The sequence below is a fragment of the Cladophialophora carrionii genome, assembly GCF_000365165.1.
Source record: "Cladophialophora carrionii CBS 160.54 unplaced genomic scaffold supercont1.1, whole genome shotgun sequence".
Taxonomy (NCBI): domain Eukaryota; kingdom Fungi; phylum Ascomycota; class Eurotiomycetes; order Chaetothyriales; family Herpotrichiellaceae; genus Cladophialophora; species Cladophialophora carrionii.
Window position 1 is genome coordinate 5,539,408 of NW_008481816.1, and position 18,572 is coordinate 5,557,979.

General features: G+C 54.5%; 8 protein-coding genes across 8 annotated transcripts; 5 read left to right on the forward strand and 3 right to left on the reverse strand.

Annotated features, from left to right (window-relative positions):
* Window positions 1-14: 14 nt before the first annotated feature.
* G647_01991 (uncharacterized protein) lies at window positions 15-829 on the forward strand (the record flags this gene model as incomplete). Its single annotated transcript, XM_008725390.1, has 2 exons — window positions 15-301; window positions 352-829. The coding sequence occupies 2 exons, from the start codon at window positions 15-17 to the stop codon at window positions 827-829; spliced, it is 765 nt and encodes a 254-aa protein (XP_008723612.1).
* Window positions 830-1,371: 542 nt separating this feature from the next.
* Window positions 1,372-3,278, forward strand: G647_01992 (uncharacterized protein; the record flags this gene model as incomplete). The annotated part of the gene is made up of 2 exons (XM_008725391.1): window positions 1,372-1,538; window positions 1,877-3,278. The coding sequence occupies 2 exons, from the start codon at window positions 1,372-1,374 to the stop codon at window positions 3,276-3,278; spliced, it is 1,569 nt and encodes a 522-aa protein (XP_008723613.1).
* A 1,830-nt stretch (window positions 3,279-5,108) lies between these two features.
* G647_01993 (uncharacterized protein) lies at window positions 5,109-6,060 on the reverse strand (the record flags this gene model as incomplete). Its single annotated transcript, XM_008725392.1, has 4 exons — window positions 5,109-5,228; window positions 5,279-5,591; window positions 5,643-5,949; window positions 6,000-6,060. The coding sequence occupies 4 exons, from the start codon at window positions 6,058-6,060 to the stop codon at window positions 5,109-5,111; spliced, it is 801 nt and encodes a 266-aa protein (XP_008723614.1).
* A 1,228-nt stretch (window positions 6,061-7,288) lies between these two features.
* Window positions 7,289-7,784, forward strand: G647_01994 (uncharacterized protein; the record flags this gene model as incomplete). The annotated part of the gene is made up of 3 exons (XM_008725393.1): window positions 7,289-7,422; window positions 7,526-7,591; window positions 7,664-7,784. 3 exons carry the CDS (start codon window positions 7,289-7,291, stop codon window positions 7,782-7,784), a joined length of 321 nt encoding a protein of 106 aa, XP_008723615.1.
* An 832-nt stretch (window positions 7,785-8,616) lies between these two features.
* G647_01995 (uncharacterized protein) lies at window positions 8,617-10,151 on the reverse strand (the record flags this gene model as incomplete). Its single annotated transcript, XM_008725394.1, has 5 exons — window positions 8,617-8,767; window positions 8,850-8,947; window positions 9,003-9,749; window positions 9,802-10,018; window positions 10,066-10,151. 5 exons carry the CDS (start codon window positions 10,149-10,151, stop codon window positions 8,617-8,619), a joined length of 1,299 nt encoding a protein of 432 aa, XP_008723616.1.
* Window positions 10,152-10,867: 716 nt separating this feature from the next.
* On the forward strand, window positions 10,868-13,133 carry G647_01996 (uncharacterized protein; the record flags this gene model as incomplete). Its single annotated transcript, XM_008725395.1, has 2 exons — window positions 10,868-11,940; window positions 11,996-13,133. The coding sequence occupies 2 exons, from the start codon at window positions 10,868-10,870 to the stop codon at window positions 13,131-13,133; spliced, it is 2,211 nt and encodes a 736-aa protein (XP_008723617.1).
* A 161-nt stretch (window positions 13,134-13,294) lies between these two features.
* On the reverse strand, window positions 13,295-15,166 carry G647_01997 (uncharacterized protein; the record flags this gene model as incomplete). Its single annotated transcript, XM_008725396.1, has 4 exons — window positions 13,295-14,032; window positions 14,091-14,353; window positions 14,405-15,025; window positions 15,079-15,166. The coding sequence occupies 4 exons, from the start codon at window positions 15,164-15,166 to the stop codon at window positions 13,295-13,297; spliced, it is 1,710 nt and encodes a 569-aa protein (XP_008723618.1).
* Window positions 15,167-17,941: 2,775 nt separating this feature from the next.
* G647_01998 (uncharacterized protein) lies at window positions 17,942-18,453 on the forward strand (the record flags this gene model as incomplete). Its single annotated transcript, XM_008725397.1, has 2 exons — window positions 17,942-17,994; window positions 18,048-18,453. The coding sequence occupies 2 exons, from the start codon at window positions 17,942-17,944 to the stop codon at window positions 18,451-18,453; spliced, it is 459 nt and encodes a 152-aa protein (XP_008723619.1).
* Window positions 18,454-18,572: the final 119 nt, after the last annotated feature.

Genomic DNA, 18,572 nt, shown 5'->3' on the forward strand with positions numbered 1-18,572 from the left:
CTACTGCCGCCACCATGGGACGAGTGATTGTCAAGAGACAGATGCCTACTCGCATAGATCGAGCACAACCCTATCGCCGCCGCTACGTTGGTCGTGACATACCGGAAATGTGGCACCTCTGGACCTATGCGATGAGACGTGGATGGCAGAACCGGCCTCGAGAAGTGCTGGCACCCAACCTCGACTTCAGCTTCCACCCACTGCGCATCTGTTTGGACTGTGAGAGACCAGTGAAAGTCACAGAGTATTGCGACGGAAACTGGGAAATCATCAACCGGACATGTCGCTTCCATCGCTACGCGTGAGTCTGCTCTCATGTCACTGTCTTGTCCGCGAGCTCACAAACCATAGACCCGACTCAGGCTTGACCAGCGCGAAAGACCACCCCATGCTGCCTATCATGTTCCCCAGCCCAGCTCACACCAAGACCCACCACGTCGGCAGCTGCATCGTCAACAACACGCCAATCATTTCAGCCAACAATGGCCTTGCTCAATCAGTCTACTTCTTGCGGTGCACGGGCACTTACGTCAACTCTATCGGACAAGCAATCACCGTCGGGAAGAGCATCCGACGTGCAAAAGTGGGTGATATGAAGAGGGTCCCGGTGGTTCGTGCTGGCATACCTGCCATTGTGCCCGAGGAGGCCCCCTTTGAGGTTCGGTATGCCAATGCCGTCCTCAATGCATGGGGCATGGGTGACGACGAGGCGCTGAAGGACACGGTGAGGTGTCGCATCACCGGTGGAGGTGATAGCTTCAAGTGTGGGATAGGAGGCCGTGGCGTCAAGGCCGGCCAGGTTGGCACGACCGGGGGGGTCGCAACCTGAGAGACAATGAGTGGATGGGGGTTGGAAAGGATGCTCGCGGCGTGGTCTGGGGAGACAAGATGATGAGAGCGACCAGTGTCGCTGTCGACAACCACGTCGACAATGGTAATGACAATGGAGTTGACACCTGTGACGCCGTCGAAGTCCTACATCCACATTCAAGAATGAGTCTGCTGCTGATGACAACCTGCTAACTCAAGGCGCCATGATACAGGTGACGATGCTAACTCACGGCGTCATGATACAGGTGACGATGCTAACTCAAGGAGCCCTGATACAGGTGACGAAGGGTGTGTCTTTCACCCAACACCAACGTCGACCTCCCATCCTTCCAGCAGCAATAAGGCGTCATACTCGTGACAACCTCCCCGTCTCTTATCATCACCCTCCATCACTATACCAGAGTGTCACTAACTAGTGACACTCCTTGGCACCGCCTGCTCCCTCACTCTCGCACAAAGGTATAAGTATCTGTCTCTCATCCTCCCACCTTTCCTTTCCTTTTTCCTTCCATATTCTCTCATCCCGACACGACCGCCAAAATGGTCTTCGTCATCCTCTTCGACTGCACCCTGCATGTCCCTCTCTACCACAACTGGGGCAGCGACTTGTTCGAGGCATGTCCAAGCTGCGTTCGCGCACACGAGCTGAGAACATGCGACGGAGAGACCGCGGTCCGCTTTGAGATCTGTCAGAAGCATGAGGATGCGTAAGTTCAGCCGGGTTTTGTTCTCGCTTTGTAAATATTGTGCACGTGATGCTTCACGGTCACACTGGTGGGGAGTGTTACCACCTTCAGCCTCTCTACACCATGAATGTCGCGAGAGGCTAATTAGGTGAGATTATAATCGCGATGATGACGGTGATGGTGTGGGTGACAACGCCAATATGATCCCCACTGACTAAACACAAAAGCCGAGATGATCGGTTTTCGCGAGAAGGATTACACATATCCATCACATTCACATCTCCAGACATCGACCGCGCACATTTTCACTATTTGATTGAGATGCCCAAGGAAAACCTATACTGACTTGCCTTCTCTAGAGCCAAAGACCCCTTCTTCGACGACAGCATGCTCAATGAAATCCGCACACTCACCCACCCACTCCACTCCCCGGTGCAGAACTTCCCCGTCAATGCGGCCGGCGAGACCGCGACCTGTGTACAGGAGCTCAGAAAGAAAGTCAAAGAAACGGTCAATTACATGGACCACCAGCGCGGGCCGCGCAAGGTTATATATTCGGAATTCGACCTGACGCCGCTCCCGACGTTCACGTACGCGCACGCCAAGGGATGTATCCACTCGGACGAACCGGCCGTGGTGCTCAAGTCCAGGGCCGATGTGCGCCGCATGGACGAGGACGCGAAGGAGACGCTGGCGCGCATCAACGCCCTTCTAGGTGCCGGGGTTGATCATGACTTGAGTGCCTACTCCGACGGCGAGTCTACGGCCAGTGTCTCGGTGGCGGGGGGTTCAACTCGTAGCGTCGACGGCGAGGGAGCTGTGGCGCCAGACCACCCAGGATCACCACCGACCATGTTCGTCAGCGCGGCGGCATCTCCAGAGTCAGATGAAGAACTGTCACTCGAGGAAGCAGAGGAAGAACGACGCATGGCATGGGCTAGAGAGAACAAAGCGCGGTCGCGGCTTCGAGGTATTAAGAAGCGATTGGAAGAATGTCTCGCGACCAGCTCCCTCGCCAAGGCCGTCTACTTCAAACGCTGTAATCGTCAATGGGTCAGTGCGTTGGGCGGCGTTCTCCTAGATGACGGACACAGACAGGAGGAGATTGAGGCCGGGCCGGAGGCAGAGGCCAATACCAAGACCGATCCACCGCTCCGACAGTGTCATGACGAGGACGAGAACGAGAACGACAACCGAGACGAGAAATCCGTATTGAGCACATTCACGGCGTTGACATTGAATACGACAATCAACACATACATCAACAACAGCGACCTCACGCCGTCGACAACCGCCACGTCCGTGTCCAATAGCACGACTCCGAACGTCGTCGAGTGCAATGCCAACTCCGGCGGCGGCGGCGGCGACGGCTTTCAAGTCGACATCGATACGGACACCTCACTCGCCAGCTCCGGCTACGCGGTGATCGACCCTGCAGACTTGCTCTCCCTGGGCGACTACGCCTCAAAGCTCGATTCATCATCGTCGTCCCCATCGTTGTCGCTTACGAAGCAGGTCTCCAAAGGCTGTCTTGCCGATCTGAACCGCCACAACCTTGTGTTCTCCCCGCGGTTCGAATACCGAACATGCATGCTCATGGCGAGGGAAGAGTTGGTGCGGATCGGCCAGGTCAGCGAAACAGACTTGGCCCTCACGAGCTGGGGATATAATCGGCTCGTGAAGAAGCAGGCCAAAGCCCACGAGGAAGAGGTGAAGGCAAACCGGGGCGTCGTCAGCGGAGATGGAGCACGTGCGGCGTAAGGGGCCAATGCCGAGGGTTGTAGAAGATGAAGAAGAACTGGACAACGTGATCAGGCGACTTTGATTTGGATCAGGAAACGAGAGCGTTCAAGGAAGAATGCTTCATATGCCAGTGATCTTGGAACGCGTGTCTTTTCCCAGCTATCAGAAGACAGCCGACAGTGAACGGTTTCAGCACAAGAAAAGAACATATGGCGTGCAAATGGAACTCAGGACACCAAGTCGACACTGATAGACTAGAGGTGCCTCAATGCATTTCGAGTCTTTGGAAAGGCAATAGGCTTGAAATGAACACAGGTCACCAAGTCGGCACTGATAGACTGGAGGTGTCGCGACGCATTTCGAGTTACACAATCTGGAAAAGCAACAAGCCCGAAAATGACCATTAGACTGGAGGGGAAGGAAAGGCAAGTCAAGGCAAGGCAAGGTTTCTGGGATGAACCGTAGATATTCTTCATTATTCGTCGGTTTTCAACAGGTCACGACGGGGAATGTTGTACATATATTCGTCGCGCGACGCCTCTGCCTCCTCTTCTGCAAGCACACACAGCATGTACCTCGTACCACAGTAGCTAAGGCTTATCGAGTCTACAAGTTACATATCGTCCCCCGGGTCTGGAATCGCACGATCACAGCACTCCACTGTACCAGGTCGGCGCATGGGTGTGATGTACTGCAGGAGAGCGACGTCCACACCACTGTACCAGGTCCGCGCGTGAGTGTGGCATAGTTACTATAGGATAGTGACATCGATGAGACATCGCGCGTCCTCCGCAACTCAATTGTGTGCTGTCCCATCTCATCATGTACCTACTCGTACTGTTGAAAGCCAAGTCCCCATATTGCCATGATCCGCTCGTACGGCACGGAAAAAACTAAAAGCGACGTGCATGAACCTCTCATCTCACCCCACACGCATGAGCGGTGGGAAGGGCTCGATACTCTACCGAGCGGGGGGGCGGCCGGGGAAGACGGATCGAGGTCTGATGTGCTGTGATGTGCTGTGTCTGTGGTCTGTCTGTGGCACCCGGCCTCTTGGAAGGACGCCGAGAAGATCTGGATACACACCTAACAACTATAGCCGCAGATGCGTGATGAGATTACTCCGTAGAGACCGTTGAAAGCCAGTCGGGTCACAAGGACCACATCCGTCTCCTGTGATGCGCACTATTGCCTACCTGTTCCTTGTGGTCGAACTATCGTGGTTCAGGCAGGTGACACAGGATACAGCTCACCTGATTGAACAGTACAGCTCGAAGGGACTTGGGAGTGGATAGACTGCAGGATCGGCTTCGAACTTCGGTCGAGACGCAGTTTCATCCGGTGGGACCGATCTCTCTCTGGGGTTAGGTATTGTATCCAAGGTCATGACTGCTCAGAACTATATCTTGTCAGTCTCTGTCTGTCTGGTTAGTAAGTGCTGCTGTCCCCCGCGCCAGCAAGGTAGCTACGCTTCTCAAGCCGGCATCCGTCTCCTGGCAGACGTGACAGTGGAACAAGGGCGAACGGTGATTGATTTTCTGCTCAAGCATCTTGGATCCGGTCTCATATTGCTATTTCTTCCTGCCTGGCTGTGTTTTGTCTAAGACGGACCTAGAGTAGCTACCCATCAATCGAATCATGTGCACTCGCAACCGCCGCCCAGGTCACCGTCTGCTGTGATCCGTTGCAAGGGAATCTGCTTTGGTAGAGTATGGGAATATCGGTGGAGAAAGGTAATTGGGAAAGATTGTTCAACCGCTAGTAGTCCAGCCGTTCAGTCGCCTCCTCCCCGCCATGACTGGGGTATCTCTACCGACCGGCACCATCGCGAGCAAAGACACGCTGACTCTACTCAGTCTTCTCCGCAGCAGGCTCTGGTGCAGGGGCGGCTTCGGTCTCCTTGGGAGCCTCACTTGACTGGGCGGCAGGGGCCTCCTGAGGTTCAGCCTCGGAAGAAGTCCAGAGGGTCTGCACGGTATTAGCTGTGGTCGACAAAGAAAGAGCCTGTGGCAACTTACCAAGTTGTCTCTCAGCAACTGCATGATCAATGTTGAGTCCTTGTAGCTCTCTTCGCTGAGAGTGTCAAGCTCGGCAATGGCGTCGTCGAATGCCTGCTTGGCGAGATGACACGCCTGGTCAGGGGAGTTCAAGATCTCGTAGTAGAAGACAGAGAAGTTCAGCGCGAGACCAAGTCGGATGGGGTGAGTGGGAGCAAGGTCGGTTTGAGCGACTTCTGTAGCAGCCTTGTAGGCCTCGAGAGACTTGTCCGCGGATTCCTTGCGCTTGTCGGCAGTAGCGAACTCAGCGAGGTAGCGGTGGTAGTCGCCCTTCCTAGAATAGCATGAGAACATGGAGTAAAAGTGGACGATGCGATAGGCTTACATCTTGTGGTAGAACACCTTGGATTCACCGGTCTGAGCAGAGGCAATCAGGTGCTTGTCGAGAACCTCGAGGATGTCTTCGCAGATCTTTCCGAGCTCCTTCTCAATTGTCTGGCGGTATTCCTTGATGAGCTTGACCTGAGCTTCGTTGCCTTTCGACTCTTCCTTTTGCTCGATCGAAGTGACGATTCTCCAAGAAGCGCGACGAGCGCCGATGACGTTCTTGTAGGCGACAGAGAGGAGATTTCGTTCTTCGACGGAGAGCTCTTGGTCTGCAGATGCAACGACCTTCATGTTCTCGACCATTTCTGCAGCAAAGGTTAGCTGGAACTGGGTGCCGGAAGCAGAAGAAGATTACCCTCATATCGCTCGGCCTGCTCAGCGAGCTTTGCGAGATAGACTGACTCTTCCACACCCATCTTGATTGTGTTTTCTGATATTTGTCAAAGGAAAAGAGACCTGTTGTTGTAGATTTGGTTAGCCGAGTCATCCAAGACAAAACATGTCAACAATGTCAACAAACGGTTCGGACAACAACAAAAGCAGGACAGAGCGTCGACTTGAATGTTGCGACCACGTGGAAACGCTGCCGGCGCTTTCCACCAGATTCCGCAGCGATGGCGACAATCTAAAGCTGAGATTGTCGATAGTGGGTAGGGTGCGGCAATTGACGTCAATCAGGGCACTTGGGTTTGGGATCGCTCCTGGAGAGCCCGGTCAAGGGTGAGGCAGATTGATCAGGCGTCGCTGTCGACCGTCGTGAAGCCCTGTCGACCCGGTGTCGACACAAGTGACACTCAAGGGACCAAGAGCGCGACTGATCCTGGGACCGTCGACGACTCGATACGTGGGGTATGGTATCCCCCTGGAGGAGAGATGCAGCGATTGTTGGGGTGTAGCTTACCGTCTAAAGAGGACTGGAACGTCAACGAGACTCGCACGGGAGGGGACTCGAGAGATGGAGCGGGATTAGATGTGTTTGCGACGAGGTGGTGGTGATTGCAAGGTGTTGTTAGTATGGGAGAAAGAAAGACGAAGATGAGAGTGTGCGCAAGTCTGCAGGCGTCGCCTAGTCAAGTTCCAGGTAGCCGCAGGAAGTGGGAGGAGCGACGCAGACTGGCTCGATAAGTGGGAGGTGGAAGGCCCAAACAGAAAGCAGCAGCACCCAACGGAAGGGGGGATCACAAGCAAGGAAGGTCCATCAGCTGGACCCTGACACGCCTGAGAAAGAAGGCAGGGGCTTCCACGCGGCTGCTTTTACCTTTCTTCAATTTCCCTTACAGCCTCACTTCGTTTCATCGACCAGCTGTCCATTTGATTAGATTGTGTCGAGGCTCAGTGCGTGTTCTTGGATGCTGGTGATCTGCCTCTGCCATCATGATTCCTGCCTCCGATGCAGCATTGTGTACGTTCAGCATTGATGGACAGACGTCACGTGCTCCAAATTGCTCATGGCTGTGTACTCCGTCGCCCGTAGCAGCTATCAAGGAGTAGGGTGGAGCATTAGACGTCTTTTGTACCGGTAGTCGTCACTGCGGCGATTGCAGGCGAGCTTCGATCGATCCTCATCCCGCAGGCTGAACTTCAACTGCACCGGAGTAAACTTGACTATCAACATCTTGAACAACAACCCATTGACCACTTAAGATGCTACGAACGCAAGTCGTCAAGCTCGCAAGAGCTGGTGCTGCTCCCTCAATCCGCCGATCCTTCTCCATCTCTGCCATTCAAGCCGCTGAGGGAGATACCGGAGCCATCAGATCTGGCGGAGTTGCTTCAGGGTACGGCCATCACCAGCTGAATGTCGTGTCCAATGGAGTCTGAAGAGGACATTCTTGTCTCCTATCACATACAGAGCGCTGACATTTCATTTCTCACAATTAGTGATAGCTGGACCAAGCGCGAGCAAGCCAGCGAGACCAAGTTCATCAGAGAGAAGGAAATGGAAAGGTACGCCCGGCACAACCCTTATGGTACTGATTAGTACGGGTCACTAACGCGTATGATTCTCTGAATCTACAGCTTGAGAAAGCTGAAGGAGAAGCTCGCCCAACAACGAAAGCACCTCGACGAGCTGGACAAGCACATCCAAGAGCTGGAGGGAGATGCCGGCGAAGACCCGCAGCACATTCGTGAGAAGTAGAAGAGGGCAAAATGTGGTCAGTCCCTCAGTTGACACTGCCCTCGCGGCCTGGGGCTCAGTGGGCAGAAATGGGACTGGACCTGTGTGAGAGAAGGACTTCGGTGGAGAGGCCGGCATATGGGTCAGCTTCACCTGTAGCCAGGTGGTGGTAGTGCTTCAATAACATCCTCACTGTACAGAAGTCCAGACAGCCTGTCAATACCAAAAGTCTTCTCTCCGCTCTTGAATTACCTTGGGGTCTCCGACTCTACTGGCGTGGATTCTCTAGTGATCAGGCCAGATTCAATTCGGCCTGAATTATGTTGTGCACCAAGGTCATGGCAGCTGAGGCAATGGTGGACGTTGGATCCCCTGATTCCAAGCCTTTCACCTTAATGTTTCGCTCTTGCAGCATCCATTCTCCATTACGCAGTCCGAGGAACATAGGATGTGCAGCATCTGCTTCGTGTCGACTCCGTGCATACAGAAGAAAGTGCACGCCAAATACGCTGAAGCTTGACTCTTAAGACTGGGTGTGCAGGCTTCAGTTGAATGTGCGATGCGCGTGGCTAAGAGGTGCTGAGTGCTTCCCCTTCCGCCTCAAGGGCAGCAATTAGCACTATATGACAGGAGAATCTACTTCAACAATGATGCGGGCAGATGGGAGCAGATTCCGGCCACTATCGCGAGTGACTCAAATCACGATGACGACTCCCTTGCTTTTGTTGGTATGCGAGAGCAGAGTGTGTTGTTCTACAAACGTACAAGATACCACCCCAGCAGCGGCCACAGCCCACGAGTCGATGTGCGACAGCCGAGATCCGCGAACGCTCATATCACAGCCCTCTTGACTTTAGGCAATATCCAACAACTTCGGCGAAAGCTGGAACCGGGCAAGGCAGATCAACGCGCCTCCCACCACAGTCACTGCACCCACATACATCGAAAGAGCGAGGTAGCCGTACTTTATCAGCTCACCACTGATGGGAGACCCGAACAGGCCGCTGTGTCCGAAGACTTTGTTAGCAAGTGACGTTGACCAATGTGAGGGATTTCTGGGAAAACGCAACGCTGGAGCGGACCTACGTCAAGGACACAATTCCCATGATCATGCCGACCGCGGTACCATAGGTCTCGGGCGTTGCCAACTTCGTCCCACACGACACTTGTAGAGCCAAGATCGACTGGGAGAAGACAAGTTAGCTGGGGACCAGACCATGCGTCGAAGAGGCAACCTACGCCTGAGCAGAACCCATAAGCCAGAGCCCACAACACAATTCCCGCGGAACTGGTAGCTGTTGTCCAGCAGAAGGCAACAGCCGCCGATAGAAGGGCACTTATCGCGCACAAATTGAAATGCCCATACCGATCTGCAAGCCACCCCGCAGAGATCCTGCCGAAAAGAGACGCGGCGTTCAGGATGGAAACCAGGTAGAAAGCGAAACTGGTCGAGAAGCCGATGCCGACAGCGTACGAGGTGGTAAAGAAGAAGGGCGAGAACATGCCCAGATAGAATAGTCCTATCCCGGCACAGAAGGTTTGAAATACCCGGTTCTTGACGATAGACAGATCTGTCTTCTTCTTGGGTCTGTCTGTTGGAGACGTAGTGGCAGCCTCTCCCTCGCCGGCCTTGTCTGGGGCAGGAGGACGCACGGTCGCACATGTGATGACCACGAGTGGAAGCATGGTAAACGCAACGATGCGGATTGTCCAGCCAAAACTGATGCCCTCCTTGTTGAGAAGCTGATTCACCATGATCGGCCACACGACTCCACCAAGAGAGGAGCCGGCGATGGTGAAGCCTGTTGCTAAGCCGCGGTGCTTGTTGAAATGCCGGCTCGTCATGGCAAACACTGGACACGCCAGGAACGCCTGACCCACACCGAGGAGGAAGCCTTGTGCCAGAAAGAACTGGTAGTACTCTCGACAAAGAGAGATCATGAACATGGAAAGGAGGGTGACTGCGCCACCAACGACGAGAAGGATCTGTTAATCACCTCAGCCTGACCGCTCTTGTGCCCGTCTAGAAGATGCTTACCGTAGGTCCGATACGATCAACAAGTAGACCTACCGGAGCAGCAGCAAGAAAGAACACAAAGGTCGAGAATGATCCAATCCATGACAAGTCGAACGACGATTTGTCGGTCAGCAGATGTCTTTGATAGTATTCAATGAAGACTCCGAATGCGTTCAGGAAGCCAACGGTGCAGAAGGTCGACAATGCAGAACCGATGAGCGTCAGGACCGATCTCGTACTGGACAAAGTCAGCTCTTAGTACTCGTCGCTGGGGCAGTCACCAACTTGAACTCGCTTGGCTGCTGTTCGCTGCCACTCTTTCGAGGCTCGCCGTTGATCGAGGCTGGGAGTGGCTTTTCCCCCTGGGACATGGTGATGGAGGCGAGAATATGCGGTTAGCTGTTCGCTCCATCTTGAAGATTGAGTCGCAGACAGGGCGGTATTAATGTCATCAGGATGCGTGGGCGCAATGGACTGTCCGCGGAACCTACTATACTAGCGAAGGCTCCAAGTCAACACAACCCTGCCTGCTTGTACCTACCGCATAGCCTTCCGACTGCCCGTACCTCTCCGATCAGTGGTAGACTAAGTCCGAGATCGTTTGAGCGCCAGAGCAAAGTGAAAAAAAAAAAAGTCCCTGGCTAGAGGTGGTATCATGTCGTCCTTTGACAAGCTGGTACGTATCCAAGTGCTCGATCGATCAAATGCGGGAGCATGATAGAGAAACCAAGAGCCAAAGAGCAGCGAGCACGCAGGAGGCGCGGCTTGTGCCCAATTTACGCTTCTTTAGCTATGGAATTAGCGGTGCCCGGGAAGTGCTCGGGGCTTCCTGACCAATTATGGTTGGGCGTCTGGGCGTCTGGGCATCTGGGCATCTCTAAATCGGGCCCCACCAGCGCCTCAGGCCCCCTACTAACCAATCGATTCTCTCTCCTTCAAAGTCTCTGTCACCACGTAGACCCCCGGACGGGAACTGGTTGCGCCGCATTTCTCTCGTCGAGATTTCTGGCTCCGGAATGTCCATGGAGTAAGCTCGAGTCGACGATTGCTGAGATTCTGAGCCTCTCCCACTGTCAGGTTCGTCAAGATGTCCTCGGGCGCGATTGAGACTCGTCCGGCTCTGAATCCTCTGAAGCGACCACGGCAAGATCCAGTCTCATGTCAGTTCTGCCGATCCAAGAAGCTCAAATGCAATCGCCAAAGCCCGTGTTCTAATTGCTCTTCGAGGGGCCTTCCTTGCGATGGCAATTCCGCTTCACATGCACGTCGCCCTCTGGAGGCAACAGGAGATGCTGGCGAGCTATCTATACTGGCACGATTGAAGCGACTCGAGGACGTTGTGCTGGGGCCGCCGTCCGAGTCGAAGCTTGATGGCATCAGTGCGAGCGTGTCTCATGGCCTTCCCACAAAGGCCACATCGTCGCCCAGCTTGGCCTGCGTCTCACCCGCGTCGGAATACCAAGAGGCGATACACAGTCTGGAGGAGACAGGCACTCGCGATGCGCCATCGTCATATCGAGGCCTCGACATCCGGCTCATGTCCACCCATCAGATTGCGGTTGATCAAGACAAGTTGTTCAACCTCCAGACGGCTTCGAGGTGCCTGTGCTTGCCGCCAAAAGCAGAAGCGAGAGCACTATTCGACCACTATTTTAAATACGTCGACCTTCTGCAGGATGTCGTCCATGCGCCGACCGTGCGAGCGTCGCTGCAGACCGTTTATGCCAGTCTGGAAAGCGGGCTTCCGGTTGTTCCTTCTGAAGTGGTCCTGTTACTGGCCATCTTTGCGAGTGCTGCTGGGCTTTGCACTTACTTCCCAGGAGAGACTCGGGCTTTCATGTCTTCTACAGATGCGCTGCAAGCATCTATGTTCTGGGCGAACTCTGCTCTGGAAGTATTGGAGTTCACTCAGCGCATGGTGGCGAGACAGCTGGCAGACATTCAGGCCAGTATCATCCTCGGCTTCCTGCTGTTTCACAACGAAGGATTTTCGACGCGGGCGCGCTGCCTCTTTGCCAGCGGCGTCGCCATGGCTCGTGAGTTATCGCTGCATAAGATTGACGCACCCGGCAACCCAGCATCGGGCTGGCCCAACAATCAAAATGCCTTGGAGACAGAAATCAAGCGCAGGGTCTGGTGGCACACGGTCGCCACAGATTGGTACGTCCCCATTTCATCCCACAACTCTTTTCCTCCACGTTGACCATAACCCCAGGCTGCTGGGCCTCAGCGGAGGTCCGCAAGAAGGCACGTACTGCGTCCAACCTCGCCACATGCGGGTGAACATGCTACGGAACGTCGACGACGACGACCTAGTCCGCGACGGTCCACCTGTCGACAGACCCCTTTCCGAACCCACAGCCATGTCATACTACATCCAGCGCGTCAAGCTTGCCGCCATCTGCCGCGAAGTTATCGACGTGATGCCCTTGACCAGCTTCGAGCTCGGCACGGTCGACTACCAAGATGTGATCAATCTCGACCGCAAGTTCGAAGCCTTTTTCCGAGACTTGCCTCCATTCTTGAAGATCGACGAGCGCCATATCCGCCAAAGCGAGCACATCATGCGTCAGCGCCCGCACATGCAAATCCAACGGTACGCCCTGGGCATGATCGCCCAGACTCGCCGGTGTAAGCTGCACCAGCCCTTTCTGATCCGCCGTTCGGTGGAACGTCACTACGACTACTCGCGCCGAATATCGCTCGAGTCGGCCCGATCGGTGATCCGCATGAAGGACCTTCTCCACCCCGACCCCGAGGCAGAAGAAGGGGGCTTTGTGACCATGAGCGCAAGACACACGGGCATTGTCTATCACATCTTCATGGCGACAATCGTGCTGGTGATGGATCTGTGCTTCAACCGCGTCGCCGAGGGCGAAGACGATGCCGCCCGCAAAGCCGAAGTCGTCGCCGCATGCAAGATGCTAGAAGATGCAAAGTCCGAATCTGCCATGGCCAGTAACTTCTTGGACTCGCTCATGGACGTGCTGAGGAAGCATAAGGTGCGGCTACACAACAACAACAATAACAATGCACGCCCACCTGTCGCGTGGGCTGTACCCCCCAGTGCCGTCCTCGAAGAGCAAAGTCTTCCTGTGGTATCTAGCTGGTCGCCGCAACCTCTCCACAGCGCTGTCGGTGAAGACCTCAATCGACCGGCGCCAGCGCTAGAAACACAAGCGCAGACACTCGGCGACAGCGACAGTAACGCCAACGCCATGCCCGTCCAAGATGCCTCACAGCACGATCTGTCCGACTTTGATGCAATTTGGCAGGAGTACGTCGAGCTAGGGCCAAACATGGGCATCCCGGGATGGGACAGTCTCTTCTCCCACCTAGATTCAAGGTTTTGAACGGAAGGGGATCATGCTTGCGACACGCGAGTCAAAGGGTCTCACTTGGTGTACAACGAAGCAAGCGACATTCCACTCCTCTGATAGAGTCTTGATTTAGAAACAGAAAAGAAGCGCTTGCATTGTTGCGTCGAAATCACTCTTTGTAGACACTCGCCTTTCTATTTCCGGACTCGCCTCGCATGCCGCACCAGATTCTCGATGACGCCCTCGAACGCCTCCTTCTCCTTCACCAGTCCATCCCTCAATTTCAACCAATACTCCAACACTTCACTCGTCCGGCTCGTCAAGTCGTTCAACTCCTTGACGTGCGCCTGTAACTCGTCGTCCGTGAAGCCGTCGAGTTTTTCTTTCGTCGTCGCACACAGCCGCTTCACGGCGGCTAGATCTAGTTCGGGTGGGGGCGGCGGGCCTTTCGGCTTCCTTGACCGGGCATGCCGCTCTTTCGCGGTTCCGGACTGTGTGCTGTCGACTGAGGCGGAAGAGTCGTTGAGTCCGCCTTGAGCTTTCAGCCTCGCCAGCGACCCGACCGGCTTGTCGCCTTCGGACTTCCGCGACGAGGGTTCCAGGTTGATGTCTGGGAGGACGAGCTTCTTCTGCTTCGAAGGGGGGAGGATCTCGTCCAGGTCGACGGGCACGCCGAGGCTCACAAGGAAGAGGCGTCGGATGCGGGATTGCGTCCAATTAGGGGGCTGGAGAGGAGGCGGAGTGATGAGTTGATTCCACAGCGAGCGGGAGCGGTCGGAAGGGAAAATGGGTGACGAGTCTGGTATGGGTTCTTGTCGCGGGATCGAAGAGAGTGCTGAGGGTGTCGATTGCGGGAACATGGCATCCAGGTGTGCTTCCGTGGCCGCGAGGAGGTCGGTTATTGAGGACACGGCCGCGAAGTCTACCAATGGCTGGAGGTCATGACATATCAGCGCGATGGCCGCAACAGGAGGAAAGGGCAGGACTCACGAACGGGTCAACAGGTATGGTATTTGCTTGAGCGATAGGTACAGGAGGTGACTCCGCGACAGCTTCAGGTTCTTGAAATCCATCGTCAAAGTCCCCGAAGTCATCATCCGCTCCGGCCTGCGCGCCCTGTTCAAAATCATCGAAGTCATCGCCGAAGTCATTCTCGTCGTTTTGGTCATCTTCATCATCATGGTCGTCATCATCATCAACCAAAGCGGTCTTCCGCCGCGATGGTTTCAAAGATCTGTCGAGCGTGGGTGACCCTGAATCAGGTCAATGGTCCTCCTGAGTCGTACATCAGTCGCTGAAATTACCTGCTTGTGCTCCCACGTCCGCCTTCTTCTCTATGATATCCGGTGCTGCGTCTAGCTTCCGCTTTTTTGCCGCCTCTGTCCCAGGAACCTCGCCATGCGCTGGAAAACTATCGACCCGCGTGATGATGGTTTCCGGGACTGGAATGTCTGAATTGGAGCGAGATCTGCCTTGGCTTTCTTCGCTTTCTTCGCTAAAGAAGGGTTTCCTGCCCGGCTCGGGTGTCTTCAATATGACATCTGGCACTGCATCCATTTGTCGTTGCAGATAGCCAGAAGTCTTGGGTACTTCGCCGTAGCTCGGGGATTCGGGGTCGATCTTCTCGACCACAGTGCGTGGAATCAACGTGCCGCCGGGGGTTGTGGGTGGTTCGAGGTACTGTGACGATCGTTTACTGAGGCGGCCCTGGCTTTCGGGGAGAATCTCGACCTCGTCGGGGACAGCGTCGACCATTCGCTTCTCGTAAGCCGGGGTACCTGGCACCTCGCCATAGCTTGGCTGGTCGTCCACCTTTTCTATGCGGGTTCTGGGAACTGGTGAGGCAGGGGTCACTGGTCGTGAGGGTCGCTTCTGCCCTTCGGAGGCGTCCGAGAAGTGTTCGTCATCCTCGCCCTCTGAGGACACTAGCAAAGGTATCAGTGGTCTGCATTGTACTGGTGTGTTATGCTCGTCTCACACTCATGAGCCCCGGGGTCTTCCAACTCGATGCTCTTCCTAGGTGGCTCAAGATGTAGACTGCTCCTGGACGAAGACGGCCTCGACATTGTTAGGGATGTGTTCGTGGTACGCTTCGCTTGCGGACTCTGGTGCGTGCCGGGAACAACGAGCTGAGAGGAATAGAGGCTGAGCCCAGGTCAAAAAGAACCGAAGTGCAGCTGAGGCATTGGCGGCTCAGAATTGGCTTGGAGGTCACTGTTCCGCCCTGGTCATGAATCCACGCGGAGTCAGGAAGGAAAGTCCACGCGACAAAGAAAGGAAGGACAGCCGAGGACGCGAGATGGTGAGCACGTGATACTATCGGTCCTGATTCGTTCATCAGGGTGCATCACATGACCGTAGCCTCGCCTCCAAGGCTTGCCCTTCGCCTAGCTGGACGGTGTTCCTCCTTTAGACAGTCATCCTTACCAACCTCATCTGGATCTGAACGAGGTTAGGTCCTAACAGTGATCCGAGAATCTGGCAACTCCCTTTCGAGCATGGAAAGATACTCTCAAGCATTAGGATCGCAATGAGTTTTTGATTGTGGCAGCCTCATCTGGACACTGTTTCTTGGACTCATTCTGAATGTTTGTATTCACTATGAAAAATATGAAGCGGGGGTGCAACTGTGGGGGTGAACAAGTGCACGCCATGGCGCACCTTGCCAGCGTCCAAACCGCGTGGGCGAGGTGCAATGCTGTATGCTGAGCCTGCCCATGGAGTCATTGAGAAATATGGTCTCCGGAGGGCACGGATGTTTGAAGAGACGCGTGCGGTACGAGAGTGAAAGCCGGCCGAAGTCGCGTCAGATGTAATAGAGTGTAGCAAGCTCTGAGCGTGGAGTTCAATATACAACACAGGTGCAAGCATACAAGGCCGATAGCGATTTGTAAACGGACTTCCAAGATCCATCAGGCATTTGCGCCTATCAGTAGGTAGAGGTCTCCCCATAGCTGAATGTACCTTTCAGAAAGTCTTTCCCATTAGCCACAGCCTCCAGACTGAGGCAGATCCAGCAATTCTGGGAGCAAACCTCCTGCCCCACTGCTTAAGAGACATGCGTGTGGCATGCGAAGGAGGGACTCGGCGACTTAACTGTTCATTTAGAGGCTGCGAAGCGAATACTCGTTTACAGCCCTGCACCTTTCTAAAGTCGTCTTTCCTCCCCGCACCTTGGCACGCTACTCATCTTAACGGTAGTATTAGTGTGGCGCTAGATTCTTAAACAGCATGCTTAAAGCATGCATGATGGTTATCCACACGGATATTGTTCTTCAGAAACCGACAACAGGGAAGGCTACCCACTTTGACTGATGCCTTACCGTGATCCGAGTCCCCGGCAGTGGTACCTACCAGGAGGGCGACAGTCAGCTCTCTAGAGGCTTCCTAGTCCTCCCTCCACTGTATCTCCTAGTCCCCACCTACCCCGGCCCACCGTTTTCCTTCGATGATGAATCAAGAAATGTCACCACAAACCCTTCCACGTCGCTGACGGCTCTCATCCTGCTTTGAGTCGCACGTGCCACAGTACACTAGCATGTCATTCATCACAGAGGACCACCTCTGTTCAGCTCCAGAGCCCGGGTGCGATAGATATAGACGGCAGTCGAAGTCCGACGACGCTAGCCACCCGTGAAGCTTTCGCCAACTAGGACAACCAAATACCGATTTCTATAAGCATCACGGTTTATCTCGCCTTGGCAAAGCACTGGAGTGCAAAAGTAGTGGTAGCTTCTCTCCCACCTCAACATGCACTTGTCCAACGGCTACTACTTGCACGCTAACGGCAACGACCCATATAAGCCAGCGGCGCCAGAAGAGCAGCGTGTCTGAACGAGGGAGACTCTCAGCCTGTACTTGGCCGCGTTTCTGCTGGCGGTGGGCTGTCCTGCTTTCGAAGTTGGAAAGGCGGTGGAAAGAGCGTCTTCTTGGGTTGCCATCCACCCTACGGAGTACCACAGCCAGGCTCTCGAGCGAAGGCATCTCCGATTACTCGCGCTTCTACTCCGTACCCAGTACCCAGTACGCCTGTGAAGAAGGAGCAGATCCACGTGCCAGACCTCCCCATGGGGAATCTCCGCCCCACCCGAGTATTCCGAGTACAGGACAGCTTGATCTAAGGTGCTCGTACCGCGTTCAAGTTGTTCCCCAACATTAGGTTGACCTGATCTGTCGGCTAGACAGGTCCAGCCTGCTTGACGACGCTAACATAGTCACGCATCCGTCCAAAGGCGGACGCACAGAAACGTCATTTGGCCCATGCTGTGTTCCTGGCTCCACGAGAATCGGCTCTTGTTCTCGCCTAAACATTCACAATGGGACACAGCAAGAAACTAATGCTGCCGTTGAAAGCGATCAATGCCACCTACTTACCCCAGACATGTTGACGCCGAGTTTCCGGTTTGGCAGGAATAGGCTACTGAGCCATCAGACACGGGAAGAATGCTGTCGGGCTCGGGACGTGAAATACTGGGCAGAAACAACATAAAGCATGACAGCTGCCCCGAAACCAACTGTGGCATGGACTATTGGATCCCACGATGCAGAGTCTGATACAGATGTTTTACCTTAGCTACCCTTTCCGCAGTGCTTGCCACTGTCCAAGCGGTCCCAGCTCCAAGAAATGCTGGGGCAATTGTGCCGCTCACCCTTACACTCGACAACTCGAGCATCAATTTCGATGTCGCGCAGACAGCCGAGGCTACGCAGCCATTGAACCCGCAATTGATCAGGCTATCCATTGAGTATTGATCCAAGATCTTCTGGACCATGCAACTACGGCCGCAGCAGGGGTAGATCGCCTCTTCTTCCACAATGGTGTTGGGGGGTTTTACTACGCAATGTGGGAACCTCTGCCGGTCAACTCTACAACACCCGCCCATATCAACCCGACGTGAGTAATGCCGGTGGTTGAAAGACTTTGGCTGACGACATGTATCGAAACAGGTACTACAGCATGCTCTTTGTTGCCGACATGGTTGCTGGCCTGTCTCAACCCACCATTTCTCGAATCGTGAAGCTCGATACGTTCGACACGGCACAGTACGCGATCTTCGAGCGGAATAGGCTCCAGAAGCTTGTCATTCTCAACACCCATTACTACAACGACACTAGCGAAGAACGGCCGTCGAAGTTTGTGAACGTCAGCTCTGTCCTGGGTCCGAACGTCAAGTTTAGACGTCTCACTGCCTCAGAGACTACTGCTAGGACAGGTATCACGTGGGCCGGGCAATCGGTGGATGCCTCAGGAAACGCTGTGGCCAAATTGATGACGGAACATGCGTCCAACGGGCTAGTCGAGTTGCTTGCTTCAGAGGCAGTCATTGTGGAGAGAAATGGTAGTAGTTCTTAGGCGTGGTTGGGACCCCTTCCTCGTAAATACAGCCAGAGTGAAGCATTCGCCGCAGCCTCTCCTGGAATGTACATAGCAATATTAACGCATCCTGACGACGTACTGTGTACCTGTATCTT